The sequence below is a fragment of the Pomacea canaliculata genome, linkage group LG3 (assembly GCF_003073045.1).
Source record: "Pomacea canaliculata isolate SZHN2017 linkage group LG3, ASM307304v1, whole genome shotgun sequence".
NCBI classification, from domain to species: domain Eukaryota; kingdom Metazoa; phylum Mollusca; class Gastropoda; order Architaenioglossa; family Ampullariidae; genus Pomacea; species Pomacea canaliculata.
Window position 1 is genome coordinate 1,369,789 of NC_037592.1, and position 20,964 is coordinate 1,390,752.

A 20,964-nucleotide genomic window follows, 5' to 3' on the forward strand; every position below is an offset into this window, starting at 1 on the left:
TTAGTAGTGAGCGGTGATCACTGGCTACCCAAGAAGACAAGAGGTGCTGCTTGATGTATCGATGCTTCTAGAGCCATAATCGGACACAGGTTCATCAACACGACTTGTGCGCAGTCCCGACAGGATGTCGCCGCTCTGTACCTTTGACCTGTCTTCAGAGGTCAGCAAGGGATCACTTAAGGTCAACGCAAGGCCACTCGACCTGGAGAACAGTGACCTCCAGCCTCACCCATCGTGCATGCTGCCTGCTGCTCTCAAAATCAAACGAACTTAGTGAACTTAGCACAGAATAGCGGGCGTCAGACGAGGTCGGCGAGGCAGCACTGACTGCTGGGCGTCAGAGACACTCAGGTGGATGGCCGCGGACATCGTGACGGGTCGTGGCCTGGAGACACTGGAGTCGCCATACTCGGCTGTGACAGTAAAACGTGACCCAAGATCAGGTGGATGTGAGGTCATTTCCGGGCTGAGATCCCACGTGACCGCGGTAGGCGTCAGACTTGATGGTGGCGAGACACTGGGCGTTGGGAGGGTTACAGCTCGGGAAGTCTCCGCCATAGTTACTGATGACGTAACAAGTTCCAGAAGATTCTCTGTCTGACTGGGATGCTCGCTGACAACAGGACTTGAGAAAACAGACGTTTCCATGGTGACCACATCTTCAGAGCGGGAACATCCAGTAGGGAACCTGCCATGGAACATGTCATGGTAAAAAGTCTTGACTCGGAGAAGTCACAGCATGTGACACACGACAATCCCCCCAATCTACCTGTCACTGACCTCCTGGTCTTGTCTTCTCGACTTCTACTTATGAGTTGCTTCAAGTAAGAAAGGAAGAAAGTAAAATATGATGAAGATCGATTAAAAATAGAGTTTTCAAGAAGAATTTTTAAAACTGAAAAAGTACCTAGAGCTCTCTTTGTTTTGTTTTGTTTTTTGTTTTGTAGTAAGTGAAAGGATGAATGCACCCACAGCAACTCAGGAAGCTAGATGTGTGTTCGTCCATCAGTGAAACCATTATCCTGACTGAAGAGATTAAAATAAATCAAAGCCAAGGGTTCTAACATACACAACAATCTGTATTCGTGAGACAGACATACAATATCTGGTGTGCCACATTCTAGCTCTGTGGCGCAGTCAACAAATGAAGAATAACAGCGAAAGCCGAGAGGAAAGACCCGGATGTTCAGGTAAACAAAAACTTCCCGCAGCTGGGAATAAAAACAAAGGTTAGCTTGTATCTTGTTTATGTGATCTCACGACAAGCACCATACACAAACACATTATTCCAGCTTGCCGGAGAGGATGCAGGAAACATTCTGTCATCACTTTTCCACCCGGGGAGTTAAATATACAAAACATTAGTCGCATTTCTTCTCACCTCTGAAAGTCTGACAACAAGTTGCGAGCACTTGCTACTTGTCCCCCCGACAACCCCAGGACCCTAAACACCTTCAGTGAACAGATGGAGGATGGAGGAAACAAGCTGTGCAGCCTCCTGAGGACAGACTTTGACAGAAGCTGTGTCTTGCCCTGTACTTACTGTGTTGCTTGACTGGGGTCCGGGTGCAGCCCTGTAACAGACAGAACCACGGAGTAAAAACACAGAAATGCCGGTCAAGGCTCAACTACCGTCCTTCCCTCGCTCACAAGGGCACAAACACTCAGTGAGTTCAGCTTCCGGACCTGCAGTTGTCTTCCCAAAAAGTTGACCCTGTTCTTCCGGTCACCATTCTGCTCAGTCATCTGTCAACGTTTCCGGCACTGACAGCATCTCGGTGAGGCATCCAAGATGGCGATGCTAGCAATGAAGGTGGATGGGGAGAAGAGAGGAGGCAGGGAAGGGAAAGATGGAAAGGATGGAAGTAGGGGGGGGGGAAGACAACTGTGTTAAATACGCGGCAGGCTGCAGAGAGAACGGGACAGAAATCACAACAGGGAGAATAGGAGGAAGGCACAGCCAGCCAGTCAGACAACCAGACACGCAGACTGCTACACAGACAGGCAGTGTAGGCGGTCAGACTGACTAACAGACTGACTAACAGACTGACTAACAGTCTACTAACAGCCTCTACTCACCTGGACTACCTTCACAAAGAAAGAAGTATTCACTTGTCTGCAGCTGGCCAGCCAGCCTGATCTCCCCCTGCTCCACAGTCACCACAGCTCCGTCATGGGCCAGCTGCGGCTCATTATCTCCCCACCAAAGGGAGTCAACTGAGCTGCCATCGCCCCACTCAAATGTGGAACCTGCCATAATGACAAAACATCAACTAAGTTCTCCCCTCGTGCTGTGTGAAATGTATTGCCCGTTGGTGGCAGTTGCCGTCAGCATTCCATGACAAATAAAAGAAGTAGGAATCAAGGGGAATAACGCAACAGCAAAACCCGAGTTATCACCCTTGATATCTCACAAAATAAGATTTCTTTCAAACGTGACTTGCTATGCTTGTTTACAAATTTATCTTATTTAAATTATACACGTTTTCAAAATATTGCATTTGTTAATCAGTCAGTTGCACTTTACAACTGTCAAATTATTTCCGTAATTAATCAACTAATTAATGTTGGCGTCCCGCTAGTGAGTGCAACCAGTACACAAGTGTCTATCAAAGCCTCGTTTCCACTCTGAGCTGATGTCGCCACTAGGCTCGTGGTGAGCTCACGGAGGTAGAAGAGTTTGTAGTGAGAGTACTTGCCTGATCGAGTGGCATCCACCCAGAACTGGCGCTGGGGGAAGACCTGCTGCAGGTACCCGTGCAGACCCTCCACACCACCTCGCAGACTTGCCAGCGACACGTTGCCCACCTGCTGTGCGCATGTCTGCCTTGCCGACAGGAAGTCTGTCGACCAGTTGGAGAAGCCGAAGTTGCGGAGTGGCGACCCCAGTGCTGTCCACTCTAAGGTCACCGCGGACGGACCTGTGACAATGACCCAGCCTAGTGTCATGGCCTTGACCTCGACCTGCACGCACGAGAGCTGCTATCCACCCTCGTGGTGTTGTAATGATAAAGGAATGGATTTATTTTGTCTGCTCTTCCCATCTTTCCACAGAATCAGAAAACCACACAAGCATCTATTCATCCTTTCTTGTCTCTCTACCAATCAGCACGTCCTTCCTTCCACAGCTGCATACCCTGGGTGCGCTCACACACGACAAAGCAGTCCTTCTCCTGTCCACTCATGCCCGCCAGTCGGACATCGTGAGTTTTGATGGTCAGTCTCGCCAGCAGGTCATAGGGGCCGGGCTCCTGGGGCGCCCAGAAACTGTCGTTCACCCAAGCACCATTGCCCCAACTGAAGGGGCTTCCTGAAAGACGAACAGCGCCAGTAATGATGATGATGATGATGATGATGATGATGATGATGATGATGATGATGAAACTTTGTCGTCTGTGCACGTTAATGTTTGTGTGGTAAAGGGGACAGACAAAAGGTGAATACAAAGTCACGTGCTGCCATGACTCACGTTTATCTACCCGTGTGCAATCCACCCAGAACTGTCTGTCGGGGTAGTTGTGGAAGATATACTGCACGACATCCTGGAAGTGCGTGTCGAGGCTGGCCAGACGAGCCACCCCGGGTAGCCCCGCACAGGTCTGACGGGCGGCACTGAAATACATCTTGGTGTGTGAGAAGCCGTACTGCTGACCAGGTGAGCCCAGGGTCACCCACGTGAAGTTCACACCAGACGGAACTTGTGTGAAAATATCAGGTGGTATGACTGGAATTCGAACCAAAATGTTTGTGTGTCAGGTAGTTTGGGAGATTCCAGCACTTTGTTGAGTATAAACTAGCTTCCACTGAAGTATCATTTCTTACTTTAATTATTAAAATCTTAATTTCTTCACGTGACTGAAGATGTTTTGACTGGCGCGTTCTCCGTCATGCTTCAGTGCCAAGGTGAGACACGAGCATGTCTGAGAAAAAGACTGTGTGTGTGTGTGCAAAATAATGTTTGTAACAGAAACAATAAACAAACTGATCTGTTTGTCTTTGCCGCGTGGTGATCTCGCTAACGAGTGTGGAATGTCGTACTCTACCTGTCTGACACAGCGCACGTGCAGACGTGTTGTCACAGGCTGCGGCACTCAGCGCCATCTTGTCTCTGGTGCCAGAGGACAGAACCACGCAGTCTGCACCTCCCGGCCCTAGCACCTCCTCACCCCACAGGCTGCTGTCCGGCGACAGCGGGCATCCGTCGGCCCACAGGTAACTGCCACTGTCTAGCAGACCACAACACACATAGTAAACGTTTACATCATCATCATCATCATCGTCATCGTCGTGCACCAGGACAATAAGGTGCGTCGTCGTCGTCGTCGTCGTTATTACAATTACTACTTCTGATCCTATTATATGCCAGCGACTGGTTTTCAACTTTATAACAGTCGCATGTGGCTCCCTGTCTATGATGGGTTTCTTAGTTACTTTCTTGTGAAGGTCAGATGAATTCTTTAAGAACCCCCAAACCCTGCTCAGCATACCCGAGGACCTGGCGGCGTCCACCCAGAACTTGTCAGACAGGTGATGCTTGGTCAGGTAACCTGCGACAGCCTCAAGATCAAAGGCGGCATCTTGCAGTGCCAGTCGCGTCTGTGTCCACGAGGTGCACAGACATCTCGCCCCGCCCACACTAGTCACGTGGTTGTTGGACAGCCCGTAGTACCCGCCCTCCATCAGCAGCCACGTCATCGGCTCAGAAACGTTGACTGGGCACGTGCCCACAGACGATGAGGGCAGCACTGTAGTGTTAGATATATTATCATTAATGTTAGATATATTACACCTATAATCTTAGCTTCATAGTACTTATACTTAGATATATCTCACTTGTATTGTTTGCCATATTATAGACCATAATGTTCTCCCTATTACACACTGTAATGTTAGTTATTGACCTGTAATCAGCGGTAGTGTTAGTCATGTACATTACAATGTTAGTTATATTGAACATTACTGGTGGTTAATACACGTTAATGATAATATTATTATGAACTGTACACTTCGTTATATTAGACGCCATGTTGTTAGTCATACTATACACTGTGATGTTAGTCCCATCTTACAATTCTGTCAGTCATATAAGAGTAATCACACTGCACTGTAAGAGTAATCATAGTGCACTATAAGAGTAATCACTGCACTATAAGGGTAATCATCACACTGTACTGTAAGGGTAATCACTGCACTGTAAGAGTAACCACTGCACTATAAGGGTAATCATCACACTGTACTTATAAGGGTAATCACTGTACTGTAAGGGTAATCACTGCACTCTTGAGTGTTTGTCGTACACGCCGCTTGTTACACTGCTGCCGCTGATGACCGTTATGTCAAACCCTATTTAAAGTCAGTTTATTTTATCTCGTATTTTACCAGAAATATTGACATCACAGCTATTACACTATAATCATTCAAGCATAAAGCTGTTGTACTTACAGTAATACTGAACTGTACACAGCCAGACTCACCAATAAACAAAGTAGACAGCAGTAGAGAGGCAGTTGTAACAGCGCTATTTCCCATGATGCCTGTAGTTTATCAAGATGTCATCCTGTGTCTCGCCCACTCCAGCCTCAGCATCACCACGGTCTACTTCACAGAGCCCACGCCCGTGACCTTTGCTCCCGTTTGCGATCTCTCCAAGATGTCATTTCTTTGCTGTTTGGTTTCTGTAAGAAGAAAGTCACTTCTTGGAACACACCTTCTCACACCTGCGGGGTGACTGTCGAGAAGTAAACATCAACTCTAAAGCAGCAACAGGTGAGGTCCTCCTTCGTGCACACCTGCCGCTGACTTGCGACAAAAGTTTCCGTAAGAATGACCTGCACACAGACCGCTGCCTGCACCTGACAACCTCGCTCCTCCCTCCTCCTCACAAACAACATCAAAATAATAATTCTGTACTCACATCGCACTTCTGGAAGCAAAACAAAAACTTTTTTCTCGTGCACCTGGCTGCTGCCGGAGCCAGTTTACCTGACACGGTCTGCTCGTCACGGTGGTCACGGTTTGTGAGCAGAGACTAGCGGGGACGAGCGGGGCAGGTCTGGAACTGACGGTCTCCCAGCTCCCAGCAAATAGTTCCGCCATCGGTGGTCAGGTCCCTGGGAGCGCGAGCTGTTTGCCGCCGCCACGGACACTCGGCAAATAAGGTGAGATTTCAGGTAAAGCAAACACCGCGGCACGTCAGCACCTGTAACGGAGGATGCTAACGCCGGCGGTCGATGTGTTTTCCTGACTAATCTTCAAACATCGATGGGCCGCGTGTTTGAACGATTTCTGCCCACAAAATGCAATTAGAGTTCACACACGTGTATGCGCGCTCATTCTCGTCCACACACACACGCACACACACACACATGCACACACACACACACACATGCACACACACACACGTGCGCACGAACAATTCCACATAATCAGAGAATGAGGTCCAGCTAATATTTACTCAATATTCAGTACAGTTATCCTCCGTTCAGTGCCATGTCAGACATGGAAGGTGTTTTTCCAACTGTTGCTAATTAGGCAGACGGCAACATGTTTAATTGTTTGTTCTGTGGCGGCGCTGATGGTGTGGACTGAGGGATCTGGCCATCAGGATTTATGTCAACACAGAATAATTGAAAACTCACAGACGTGTGTCGTAATATCTTTGTTAATATATGCCACTCGAACACACACACATACATGTAATATCTGTGTTAATATATCCCCCTCAAACACACACGCACACACGTGTCGTAATATCTGTGTTAATTTATGCCACTCGAACACACACACAACACAAGCACACACGCACACAGACGAGCACTCACAGACCACAAAAAGTTGGAGAACACAGAGGTTTGCATGGCATAATGACTGTTTGCACTTAATCAGATTTTGTAAAGTGACAGTTAAATGAATATAAACTTAACATTAAAAAAAAAAACAATGGAGGAGCTGAGGTAGTGCGATACTGTACTGTCCTCATGTAAATACATCTCTTGGGTAGGTTTCCTCGCACATCTCATCAACACCTCGGAAAATTCAGTGGTGCTGGTGGTGGTGGTGGGTGGTGCTGGTGGTGGTGGTGCAGTTCCCTGCTGGCAGTCCCCTTCACGCGCTGACAAACAGTCGGTCGTCGAGCGCGTACACACATGAGAGGAAAGTAGAGAGAGAGGCACTAGCTTGTAAGGTGAAATTCGGTACAAGTTCCAACTAATGCTGGAAAAAAATCCCCACACTGGGGCAAAGACAGAACATCAGTTGACCCCGTGAGTCAGCGGCACCAGCAGAGGTCAGCATCAGCAGATGAGAAAAGCGACGAGCTGATGAGGGGTTCATCACTCAGACATCCTGGAGCAAGGCTGTGGAGACGAGGGCAGCAGCTAGTAGCTTGTAGTCCATTAGTCCACGTGGCCAGGACAGTCAACCAGTGCACCTGGTGAAGGAGTGGTGTCACGTGATCCGGTGAACATTATGGCGGCGTGTCTGGCGCTCTTTGAAGCTCGAGCTCCACAAACATGGAGTTGTCCAGCCGGCAAAGCACGAATACAGACATCACTTTCTTGGTGGAATAAAGTGCTTTTAAAAAAACTATTATATGGCGAACTAGGAGACACACAGACTCTATTCAGGTGGTTCTCTAGTGACAAGGTGTGTCACATTACAATTTCTCACCGTGTCACCACAGAATGTAGCAATGGCGGAAGGTGGTACAGTTGCGAGGGGGCACACCCTAGAGAATGTAAGAATGGTGAAAGGAGGTGTAAAGCGTGTAACTAGAGCGCCTTCTCCAGTTGAAATTGCCCACTAGGACAAATAAAGTTGATCATTGTCATTGTCAAGCTAGAGACGGTTATTTATTTTCGATCCCTACTCACCCCGTTACCGGCAAACGAGTATTTTAGTCAGTAGGAAAGGATAAACATGTTTATTGTACATCGACACGTCTATGTTCAGCCATTGTTTCCGTGATTTGCGCACATCTTTCAAGTGTGAACTATTAAGATCCCTCCACTGCCGGTCTAGCAAACCTTCGTCAATGTAGAGATCAGTGGCTCTAACCCCACCAATACCCAGCACACCTTCATCAGGTGTGGTGAGCTCATGACCACCTTTATCAGGTGGGGTGAACCTTATAGGCCTCATTTTACCAGGTGTGGCGGACTCAGGCCCATTATTACCCGACCTTCACTAGTTGTAGGACAAACCGTTGGTCCATGTACAACCTGAGACTACATAACGGATCCCGCCATTTTCTCCTCCCTGCCGCCTGTCAATAACTTGTTGTAAGCCGATAACTGAAGTAGTGTGTTTGTCAGTGCTACAGTTTCGATTGACAGACGACTGAAATCTAATGCCCACCGCTCGATGTCCACACAATTCTCTTTCAACAAGCGGTGGTGCCGACTTCTGCAAGGTAAGGGCGGGTAGTAGAGGAAGGGGAGAGCGGGGGAGAGATGGGGGCGGAGAAAAGAAAGAGCTTGGAATGTTGTTGGTGTGGTGGTGCAGACATGGTTGTTCGGATCTCAAGATCGCACAGGCACCGTGCACACTGGTGGAGTTCAGCGACACGTGACATCGTCTTCCTGTGGAACTCCACTGCTGACTCTGGTCACGTGATGTGAACACTCCCAGACACTAGCCGAGCCTATTTTTTGTTTGCGATGTAGATAATATGCCCAAAGTTGGTGGAGCTTTAGCTGTAAATATCCATGTCTTCTTTCAGATTATCTTCTACACATTTCTGTTGAACACAAGATGAGTGCTTGACTACAGTTCGCTATTTCAAGCTCGCGGCACAAAAGTTATTTTTTTGGCCTTTATTTAAGCACTCAGTCTTCTTAGACCTAGCAAAGCTTAGTGAGAGAGAGAAAGAGAAAGGGCAGTATAAAGCTGTCCACCCATGTGGTTGTGACCGGGAGCAGCTGAAAGCTCGGTTAAATGCGACATCCGCAGTTCATTTGTCCACCACCACCAGAGCCTGCAACAATAGCAGTGCTGCCCTCGGGCGCCGGACTCCGCAGTCTCAACCATCGTCATGGTAGCTGTCCCTTCAACTCCGGGTGAAATCGAATACCCGACTAATGGCTTGGTGTGTGGGACTAACGCAGCAGGTGAAAAATTTTAAGTTTAACATTTCGAAATTAAGTTTGGCTTTCAACCAAATTTCTTACAATCTTCTATCAATCGCCGTGTTATACTTTCTCATATCCTATCCTGCCCCGAGAAAAGTGAGGTCTATATTCAACACCTCACACCCCAACGGTCTCAAAAGGTCTCTTTTCGGGAAAGCTGAGTGGTTAGAGCGCTGGCGTCCGATCTGAGAGGTGCACTATTCGATAACCGACAAGCGAAGCTAACTTTCCCCAGGCCACCCAGCTGGCGTGGATGGTACCCGACTCTTAAGAGCAGGGTTGGGGAACGTCTGGCTCGGAGTTCAATAAATTTGAGCTTTTTTTTTTCAAAGCAACATCAATTTACATGAATTATAATACTAAGGTAAATACAAGCACATGGCGGGCACAGACAGCCATGGATCTCCTCCGCTGCCTGCATTGCGATGACAGGACAGTCGGTGCCAGACGATGAGGTGTACAGGTTGTCACAGCAGTGAGACTACGGCTTGACCAAACATGGAAGGCTATTTTGAAGCTGATAATTTTGTAAGAACCGCGAATGATTTTATAACTATGTGGATGGCCTCAGGCAGAAGACAGGTTCCCACCAGGAGTCAGATTGTATGTGGTGTTCATGATTGCTGTACACTAAACTGGACGTTGGCATGACAACTGACGATGCTGGACTGCTGTTGTCATGACCGACTCCTTTTTTCACTTCTTCTAGCATTTTTAATCCCTACTCTCTATGTATGTTTGTGCGTGTACTGCTCACAGAACCCTGGGGTTGCCTGGTTGTGTTTTACGCCGTGCCAGCAATTACCTGTATCAAGGTAATCTTAAAAGGTTTAGGGACAACCCCAGGACAACCCAAGAGATATAACATCACAAGATCTTAGACAATAAATCAACACATAAGCAAGATAATGTAAAGAGTGAGTACAGAGTAAACAGGAATGATGTGGTCTAAAAGGCCATCAACAAACCAAAAACTATCAGAGCATAAGAAATTTAAATCTTATGGTAGAGCCCCATCCTTCTTAAAAATGTGAACATGGTTGCTGCTGGGACGGTGTAAACAAGGAAACAAAGAACCCGCTGTAAAATACCTCTGATGGAAATTTCGAGTCCAGGACAAGTACATTGACAATTCCTGGACACCATGACAGAGTCGCGATGCTTCACCTGTAAGAAGTGTGTGACACAGGCAGGTCCTCACCTCAGTCTAGCGAGACCTCCCTCCTCCCGTGTCACAAGACGGCGCGAAGGTAGGCGGTCACACAGGCAGGTAAGGGTAGCTTGTTTTGCCTGAGTGGCGTTGCCATAGGACTGAACATAGGCCGAGAAGCTATATTCACAGTCTGATATTATCAGTGAATGTAATTTACCTGCCGACCGACATGCAACCGTAACGGCTTTTTTGAAAGCTGTAAGATCAAGACGAATCTCTGGAACAGGAAGGGTCCAAGGAGGAGCTGGTAGTTGAGAGAGAGGTTCTACCTGTAGAATATCTACTCCGGCAGCTTGTAGGTGAGATGCTACACGGAGTGATGATGGCGTTTGCTCCTTGTCAAATGGCATACAGGGCAGCACGCCGAGGTCCAAAGAGCAGGGTACGCAGGATGAGCGTTGAAAGGACAAACCATAGGAAAGTACAAATTCTAGAGGAAGTGGATGCTCACCAGCTCCTGCCTACAAGCTTCACTCAAACAAATGCGAGGCCCTGGTGGCGAATAGGATCCAGACGAGGTATGACTCTCAGGCAGAGCCATGGATGATGGATCCTGTGGATGCACGTGTATGCCCGCGTGTGACAAGACGTGAAGCCATTTTCTGAGGGTGGGTGCTGTGGCACATGGTTCACACACCTGAGGCCGGCGTTCGAGGCTGTTAGGGATCGGGGTCGAATGCAGAGAGCACACTAACAAAGTATTACGCCATCTACATACAATGTGGTCTACATACGTCACCTACACATCACGCCATTGACATATAACGAGACCCAAACATGGACAGACAGGTTTCAAGACAGAATGTATTTTGATGATGAAAAGAGTTGGAGAAAGCAGCTGCCCTGAGGAACGGCCATTTCCTGTTCCTGAGGATCAGACAAGACAGATCATACACCAACTTGAAAAAGCATTTTGATGAAGACAGGGGTATGAACTCGAAGCCAACTGTGTGGCGGTCTCATAGAATACCTTGCTTGCAGGTAGGACGTATACCTCAGGTTGGAAAGGAGACCCTGAAATTCGAGATGCCACAGAAGCCTGGGGCTACTGTCAACAGTGGCTTGATAACCAACAGTCATCTTAGAGCGCCAATCATAAAAATACAAAAACTTTGTCCTGTACATGCATTGAGTGAACTTGTTCCATGTGCGTTCTTCATTCACAAAAAGTTCCTGTTGGTAGTAGTGTAAATCCAAGTGGTGTGCTCTTCTGCACAATGAGGTTTAATTATCGTACCCACACCGGACTTTCTATTTTGCTACATCAAATCCTGATTCATTTGGCACCAAACAACAATAGTCTGCAGTTGCTGCTGAAGAGTCTGTTGATCACTTGACACTCCGTCATAGTTATCTCCAAATTACAAGAAGTATTTTGCTGAAATACAATCAAGCCCTCACTGACATTACCATACACAAGGTACAGAAAATATTGGATTTCTCTTTTTATTCATATGCTGAACATTTCAGTCTTCAGGTAAAACACGCACTCACACAAACATGCATGTTCAAATGGTTCAGGACATCAGAATACCAGATGTGGCAGAAATCATGAATGGAAAATAATATTTCTGACAAAGCATTCACACAATAGTCCTGTTGTTGTCCTGAAGAAACGGTTTTTTTTTCTGCCTTTCCTAAACCCTTAAGTTACTTTCAAATCGATTTTTTTTTTAAATTCTACAGACACATGAGCATGAGAGCAAATATAAACAGCTGAGGCTATTCTTGTTCCTGTTCATCATACATGACCCACCTCACCTCCTCCTAATTTCTTATGCATTCTTACAGCTTGTGTGATTAAATGGTTCTATTTGATTGCAGACCACAAAATTCTCAGTACTTCTGTGCCAGCAAGAGACAGCATGTTTTCTTCAAAGAGTTTTCTTTCATTTAGGGTTTTGAGGAAGTGTGGAAGCCATAGCAATAAATAAATATGTTCTCCTTTATTACTAAACTCATCAAAGCTGGTCACAACACACAAAAACAATTTCAGAGTAAAGAGAGTTAGCTCAATGTAAACTAGACGTGGATGCTATGTGAGTAGTGGCATAGTAAAATGTCAAAATGATGGAAGTCACTTCTTATACATTAGCTGTTAACATAAACTGGCAGAACATGAGATTTTCAGACTTATCGTGACATACCTAGCATACACAGCAAGTTGAAAAGAAAAAAACAGGAGGTGTAGCAGGGAGTGAGTACAAAGCAGATAAGTTGGATACACACTAAGCAATATACTTTTCTGTAAAAATAAGGTGGGAAGCTGTCAAACACTCTTCTCTCTGTTAAAAATGAGCTTCATACTGGTAGAAATGCCTTGACAAAATTCATGCTATGGAGAGATATTGCAAATTTTAAACTCATCAACAGCAGCAATTTTGCACTGGGAAAGATCATCTCTTATCTTTAGCTAAAGAGACCTACTGATCAAAAGAAAGACACCTACAAGATGCATGATATTTTGAAAGAAATGATTCATCTCTTAATCACAACGAGTTTTCCTGTGTTTGCCTCGGCTTAGCAAGCTATAAATAGAAACAAGGTATCACAATACTGCAGACTTTACTTTTCCTCGCACCATTCATTTTCCTTGCGCACCTGCAACATAGATAAAAATAGGAATGAGTTGCCTCTTAAACAAAAACCTCTTGTGGTATATTGCAAGAGAGAACTTTGTGGCTGTGAAAATGTGTAAACTCATCACGTCATAAAAGACAACAGCAGAAGATATTAATGTGCAAGGCAGTCTTGTCCATCAAATTATCAGCAGATTGCTCGTATCCATGGTTGTCCATCAAATTGTCAGCAGACTGCTTGTATCTACAGGGTTACCAGGTAGACAGAATTGACTATACTGCATTATAATGTTAACTTCATGAGTCAGCATTCATTTCCCTTGTTATCATATGCTGTTTGTGAAAAAAAAAAGTACATCACAGTATCTGCAGGGAATGAACTGTGGCTTATGGTGTGATTTCACTGTTACCGAATATTTAGCTCTAATTTTAAGGTCCACCCCTGACAATCATTGAGTTAAAGCATATCTTTCTCTGATTTTAAGGTCCATCTCTGATGATCAGTACAGATTTAGAAACATGACTGTTGTATTGTGTGTTAATTAGAAAAGACCAGAACTCAATAGAAAAGCTAAAACAAAAGGTCACATATTCCAGCGAAAAAAAAAAAACCCCACAACAAAAGGAATCAAAAAAAACAAACACACCATCAAGTGTAAGTGAAATGAATACTAAATTCACAACAGATCTACACTGAAAAACAATAATGCAGAGATATATTCAACAAGGCAATAGCACATCACTATTCCACACATTTAAGGAACATTTATGATATCAAGATCTGATAATTTCAACTGTGGTACAGCAACACAGTTTTCTTTTTCTTCTAAACTTTTGACACTGAACAGTGCTGAAAAGACAGAACCAGACTGGTGTTCACTGCTTCTCCTCCTGACATGTTATAACACAAGCTGCAGGCATAATAGGTGCCACAAAGCCTGACAAAGTCAGCCTGTAGGTACCTAGGTGACACAAAACTCAAACTTTAAGCACCTGTGATCATCCAACCTTGCAAACACCCCAGTGAAGAAGAGTAGGTGGACACAAAGATGGAAGCACCGAGAGAAAGCTTAATCTCTCAGGAAAACATATCAACCTGCCAACTGATGACCAGATGTTTAAACTCAAGCATCATCATCTTACACCTGTGCACTGGACACTGCTAACTCCAGTGATACATTATTGCCCAGGACTGTCACGTGCTGTCCCATGCAAAACAGGCCCCAGACCCTGGAGTTTCTTTCTGCATATCCTGTACTTGTGACCATTACACAAATAGCCAGGCACACTGTGAGAGAGAGTGCAGGGCTATAAAGTAAACTTGGAAAAGACTCACTTCATGCTAACAAAAGCAGAAATCTGAAAGGCTTGTTCCTTGAAAGACATCAGAAAAAAAGAAAAGCTGGATGCAAGCAGTATACCTGCTCTTCCTCTGCAGGTGTGAAGTCATTCTTGATGTTGAAAGTCTTGCGAATCTCTTCTGGTGACTTGCCCTTGATCATGTTAGCCACTGTTTTGCAGGTCACATCCAGCAAGCCCTTGATGTCCAGGTAGTTGGCAGCCTGAAAGACCACAAGATTGCAGTACAGCACATTTCTCATGTAGAAGGCTCAAATGCATTTATGCATATGTTGTATGTGTACATAATTTTACTTTCGATAATGCACAAATGTAAGTAAAAGATTGTCGCCCAAAGCACTAGGGTGATGCCAGATCATTATCAATAATCATAAAATCAGAGTTATTTACACATCAAACCATCACTTATCATGTTATATTGGCATGGTCTGGGTCATCCCCCTCCCCAGGATTTCAAGGTTACAAGACAATGTTAACATTTTATTACACACAGTGATTTGCCTACATTTCACCCCTGTAGACAAAGTGACACAGGCATAAATGATCACTACAGATTAAAAACACATTGCTAGTATATGCATAACTATTATTCGGGAGAAACATTACAGTCCTGCAATACATTTTTTGTTTTCTTACTTTTCTAACAGCATGTACTTCTGTTACAAGTTCTACACATCAGCTTCATAGCAATAATTCTATATTGCTATGAATGGCAGAAAGTAAACTGTTTTATCATTTTGTGAAACAAATACAACCATACATTAACTTTATTTATCCACAAGGGCAATTTCAGATGGTGTTCATACTAGATAATAATATACATGTTGAAACAATTTTTCTCACACATACACACATTCCCAGCAACAGAAGATGCAGTTGGTGACTTTAGGTCCCCTGAGGCTACTAACGGTCAGTAGAGTTTAGCAAGTGAATGGCATGTGGAATTAATGAACTGCGGTGACTGGTTCTGCATACAGGCATTGCATTAGCTACAACCAGACCGCAAGAGTGAAAACTCACATGCCAACACATGATCAGAAATAGAGATGTGTGATGAATTCCTAATGATTTACTGATGTCACAATGTTGCCAAGTTCCTTTGCCTGATTCCAGTGATCTTGGAACAGATATTAATAAGGGAAATGAGACTATTTCTGTTCCCTGTGGAACTATGAGATGAAAGAGACTTTCAATGAAGGACTGATAGAACTAAGTGAGGATGACAGAGCCGAGTTTCTATAGGAGGTACAGATGTTGGCTCTTACGAAGAATCATGTCAGTGTTTACATCCCTTTTAAGCTTGTTATTGAAGATAGTACCTTCATATTTATAAGAGTTGACTATCTTGATGGTATCATCATGAATAGTACTGATGACTACCTCAGGCTTGTTCATCCGAAAATCGAAGATTATTTCCTTAGTCTTTGAGGCATTCAAGACAAGGAAGTGTTCATCAAACCAGAACAACAAAGTCAGGAAGAGCACCACTATGATCATGTTTCACTATGATACAAGTGACAGCAAGGCATAGTCATCAGCAAATTTTATCAGCTCCTATCCGTAGTGATTCTACAACTTGCATACCAACTTGCCACCAAAAGCTAATGACTACCGAAACTCTCTATACCTTGATCTCCCTCACTCTTACAGGACAAACTTCAAAGGGCACAAACTAATACAGCTTTTACTGTCACCCATAAGCAAAAAACGGATCATGCTGCACCACTCCTCCACAAGCTTTACTGATTGCCAGTCTCAGCTCTCACTGATTATTACTACCACACTGTGTTACCCTGGTCTTCACAGTCTTGTCCCATCATACCAGTTTCAGCTACTGATGGCATATCACCTCAGTCAATCTCGTCTATCTGCTTGTGTTGCCCTCCTCTCTGTGCGATGCACCAGACAGTAATAAATCGGCAGATACTCTTTTCTTTCTCATGCCCCACTGATCGAAATTCTCTTCTCCAATCTCACTGAATTGTGTCTACATTCTAAACCTTCAAATTCACCCTCAAAAGTCAACTCAGTTTGTAGATCATTGTTACAAAAGAACACACGATTGACAAGATCACTGCCTGAGGCGGCATTACAAAGGATTGTCAAATATCTTTTTACGTCCTTTCAATGTGTAGACTAAATATATCTACAGATATCATACTTGTTTAGTGAGTAGCACCCTGGTGGTGATTTAGAGTTTCCTAAACCTAGTCCCTACCTTTCAAACATGGTGAGTCAGATAACACATTTCCCATCAATCCTCAGCGCAGAAAAGCCCTTGAACCTTATCATGGAACACTTCTCTGTGCATTTAGATTTCTCATAAACCTTCCCACATGTATTTTAGACATATAAACTGAATTTTTGGCAAGATTTGTGGTGACAGGACCCAGTTTGGGTGTGGTAGTCTTATTCACAACCACCTATTTTTGGATCTTATTTGCTTACCTTCTTGGCTAAAACAAATACAATTAAATTATACTACCATCTATGTAGAAAAACAAAAACTACAGTTTTACCATACATAGACAACTGTTACAACTTTTTTGAAAATGAATAAAATTCATGTGTCCAGAGAGAATAGCCTCTGCTGAAAGGGGCACAACAGGTAAGTTTAGAAAGATCCTTCATAATCAAGAACACTGTTCTGCTCATTACTCAATTCATCCTCCATGTACCTAGTGTTTGTTTTTTTTTAACACTATCGTTTGTTTTGTAGGTGGACATGTCTTGAAAAAATTCAGCCTACATGCAAAATTATTTTTTCCAAATTTTTCTTTTTATATTAGTTGCTCAAGAAAAAGGCCTCCAAAGACCTGCAATTTTAACACTTGAAAATATGTATGAGAAAATAAAAGTGGTTTTAACTTGTTTTTTGCATAACTAATATTCTCATGCATGACAGGTTAAATATTTTGTTACTCCACTTAAGCTTTGGCTTTGGGAAACAGTAGACTAAGCATATTAGTCATCAAAAGAGGTCTTTTTTGTGCACTAGCCTGCCCCAACAACAAACTGTGAAAACTCACATTCTCCCATCCACTCCCCAATGCCCTGGCTTGCTTCTACACAAAAACATATGCCTTCTTTCCCATACCAGAATCAGTTCAAACAGAGTTCCTTGGTCAACTTTGAGAAATTCCGCATCCCAAGAACAGATGTCATCTGTGCGTTTCTCCTTGTTCTCATCATCCTCAGGGGGTGGAGGATCATCCTTGTGGTAGGTGCACCACTGAATCACCTTTTTCAAGATTGCTGCATTCACATTGGGTAGGGGTACTGCCTCTTCCTCATCTTCATCCATACCCAAATCTGCAATTTGAACATTACAATGCATACTCTGATACATATACAAAGTACAAAACAACTTTATGAATCCTTATTAGAATTCTGCCGACATCAATATAAGAACATTAACACAGGTTCCTGAAGAACATAAAATATATACATTCTAGCCTTTTATTTGTAATCATTTACATAAATATTAAAGATGTGCATATGCCCATACTGCCACTCAAAACAGTTAAACAAAAAGTATCACAAATTTAAAAAGTATCCATAAAAACTTAAGTTCCACAGTGCGAGCAAGCAGTATGCCCATCTGCATTTGCCTGTGTGTCCTATCTATTAGCATATGTGGCAAAATTAATATATTTGAAAAGAGGGCATGTCTTGACTATGACAGCTACTGACTGAAACACACGAAAGGAAAAACAAGGGCCAAGACACAGAAAAAAGATTAGTTATGTTTTGTTGCAGTTAAGAGTTTACTGGCTAAGTAACCTCAAGTTATGTGTAAAAGAATCCAATGTTTACCAAAACATTAAAAAAATAAGGTAAGCATAATCTATCAACCCACCTTCCAACATGGTTTTAATAGTGACTGACTGTTTAGCAATCTCAACATCTACTTCAAACACCTCTCCATCTGAACTCTGAAGCTTAATGGAAGGCATCTTTAGATTTCTGAAACAGAAGTCATAAAAATATTAAATTGGTAAACTGTACTCACAGTCATGTCTTCATATCTCTGTCCTAGAACAGAGAACTCCTTTGTAAGTAATTGAGGTTATTAAAAAAACAAAACAAAACAAAAAAAAGGTGGTTGTTTTAGATGTCACTTTGTTCAAAAACTCTTGTGGTGATGAAAGGATTTTTTCTTCTGTGAAAGAGTTCTGTTAACAGCTAACAGTTATCTTTACCAAAATTAAGTTGCTGATATGGTTTACAATTCATTTATTAGATGTTGAATATTATCATAAAACTGGTTCACCTTAGAAAACAAATTGACCCATCCTTACCATTTATTTTATCAATGACACACACTTATTTCAGATTTTAATTTCGGGCAATTACTTTCAGGGAAAACAGCAATCTCACTTGAAGAATCACATGTAATCGCTGAACCATCAAGAGATGGATTTTCTTTTAAAGGGAAATATTTATGAAATTCTCAATATTACTGTTGTTTAAAGAAAAATATGACTGAACATAATGCAAAAACGTTTAGGAACAGTGTTTATAAAAAAACAAAATCTTAGTAAGAATATCATGTTTGTTCGCGAACAGCCTCTCGCCTTATGCCCTAGCAAAAATATTAAAAATAAATTAAATAAGAGGGTTGAGGCGTAATAAAGGAAACACCTCAAAACCTAAGCTCTGGCTGTAAACCTTTTGCTCGGACTAATGGTGTAGTACAGTTAGTGATACAAGTTAAAACAATTCTTCAGAAGACTAGCAAAAATCAATTGACATTTTTGTGGACATAAGTTTGCCCACAGATAATAAATGTCAGAAGAAAAATGGATTATAAATATTTCGAAATATAAAATTACAGATAAATGATAAAACGATGCATTGATGATATCCTGGTTTTAACTTGGAAATTAGACATGAATAATAAAGCGTAAAGACGCCATGTTTGTTGGCATGGAACCCGGGTTGACATCGGAATGTTGGTCACTACTACACCTCTTAATTTCAACAGTAAGTACTTTAACATCATAAAAGACAGCGAACAAATCTCTATGGCATCACTTACAAACTTATACCTAACAAAGAAAGCCTAGAAAAGCTTGCTCTCACCGAAATACAAGACTTGTGCTTCCGATAAATGTCTGATGCCACCGCCACCTACAACGATCCTTTCAGGGGAAAGCACTCTCTTCTCTTTCTCCTTCACTCACTTCCCTCCCCTCCAACTTCCAATGAAGTAGCGCTTCATAATCATGATAATATTATTAGAAATATTTTACAGTATGATACCATTCTTTTACAACTAGTATTCCTTTTATGGATCTTCTAAGTATTTTGAATATTTCGCCGCACATTTAGCAGCATATAAATAGGCGTTTTTCTCGGCGACGCAATCTAGCTGCTATAAATAGGTTCCAGTCGTAAATACCAGACTTCATATAATATATATAGAGAGAAATATGTAAATGATATCAAAGCAATGGGGTGCCCGGTAGTATAGGGATTAAAAAACGCTTTTCACCACTTCGGTGAGCGGTTCAGGGTTCAGATCTCTTCTCGGGAAACTCTGATGTATGCGACACCTTGTCAACAGGTCAGAGCGTCGGGGTTTTCTCCGGGTACTCCGGTTCCCCATCCCTCTTCCCCCATAGTGCGAAATCGCCGCAAGAATGACGCCCTTTCCTACTAAATAAACCAAGCAAGCAAGTGGTTATGTGTTCAAACGGCAAACAAAGCTGTATAAAGATATTTAAGTTTTACAGGATGTATATCATGGAATCTACATTTTGCCACAACATTTTACATCAAGATTCAAGATTCAAGATTCTTTTATTCTGTCGCCCTCCAGGGGGCATTGAGAAATTAGGAAGTATCCATGCATATACATTCACATTCTTATCATTAAATATAGGGTGTCTCTCATTCACATATATTCAAAATCATCCACTCATTCTTTCCTTTTTCCAACCACTTCGTGTAAACTTGGGTATTGTAATCGAGTAGGTTAAGGCATCTGAACATATCAAAACAAAGTATAACCACTCTCTTGTTCTCCCTCACTCTCTTTCACAGGTGTTCTGTATTCTTTACTTTTTTTTTTTTATCACAGGAGTAATGTACATATTAGTGCACTCCCATCTATCCCTGTGTACAATATCTCCCACACACACACATGTATGTGCATGTAGACAAAGTCCAAACTCGACTGACCCTTTTGTTGACTAACTCTGTTGGAGACGATACTTTGGTGTGCAAACATAGCACTTGTGAGATAACAGCACAGATTGTTTCACTCTTTTTTAAATTAAAACTGCACATTATTTTCTAAAAAAAAAAAAGCTTTGTGTCATTTTTTTTTACAGAAGTGGCCAAAACGAAATTTAAAAACCACATAAATTTTGCTTACATGTAGAATTTTTTTATATGAAAGGAACACTGATGCTCTTAGTTACTAAATGAATGATCGAATCTTCGCATAAATCACTGATCACTTTTTGAGGACACATATCCATAACAATCTCAATCTGTCACTCAAAACTGTCTAATAAGAGCTAAAATGAAATACCTGCAAATCACAATTATCAAAATTAAGCTACAGATTTATTTAACCACAACTATCTCTTATTTTTGACACTTGACTAAATTGATACTTACAAAATGTCTTTTATTTTACCTTACAGTTTACTTTGCCACTTGAGTTAAGTTTTTT

At 42.8% G+C, this 20,964-nt stretch overlaps 2 protein-coding genes across 4 annotated transcripts; both read right to left on the bottom strand.

The window, feature by feature from the left end:
• Positions 1–259: 259 nt before the first annotated feature.
• Positions 260–6,302, bottom strand: LOC112560638. Of its 3 annotated transcripts, none has more exons than XM_025232597.1 (10): positions 5,983–6,302; positions 5,475–5,675; positions 4,488–4,745; positions 4,044–4,226; positions 3,470–3,724; positions 3,137–3,310; positions 2,700–2,921; positions 2,080–2,250; positions 1,544–1,574; positions 260–688 (listed from the first exon to the last, which is right to left on the bottom strand). In XM_025232597.1, the coding sequence occupies exons 2-10, from the start codon at positions 5,527–5,529 to the stop codon at positions 280–282; spliced, it is 1,758 nt and encodes a 585-aa protein (XP_025088382.1). In that variant the 5' UTR covers positions 5,530–5,675; positions 5,983–6,302; the 3' UTR covers positions 260–279. The 3 variants fall into 3 exon arrangements, with proteins under 3 accessions (XP_025088382.1, XP_025088380.1, XP_025088381.1); XM_025232595.1 differs by having other exon boundaries at positions 5,915–6,302; XM_025232596.1 differs by having other exon boundaries at positions 5,475–6,302.
• A 5,471-nt stretch (positions 6,303–11,773) lies between these two features.
• LOC112560103 (S-phase kinase-associated protein 1) lies at positions 11,774–19,485 on the bottom strand. Its single transcript, XM_025231685.1, has 5 exons — positions 19,365–19,485; positions 18,139–18,245; positions 17,377–17,591; positions 14,342–14,482; positions 11,774–12,942 (listed from the first exon to the last, which is right to left on the bottom strand). The coding sequence occupies exons 2-5, from the start codon at positions 18,233–18,235 to the stop codon at positions 12,907–12,909; spliced, it is 489 nt and encodes a 162-aa protein (XP_025087470.1). The 5' UTR covers positions 18,236–18,245; positions 19,365–19,485; the 3' UTR covers positions 11,774–12,906.
• Between the last annotated feature and the right edge of the window lie 1,479 nt (positions 19,486–20,964).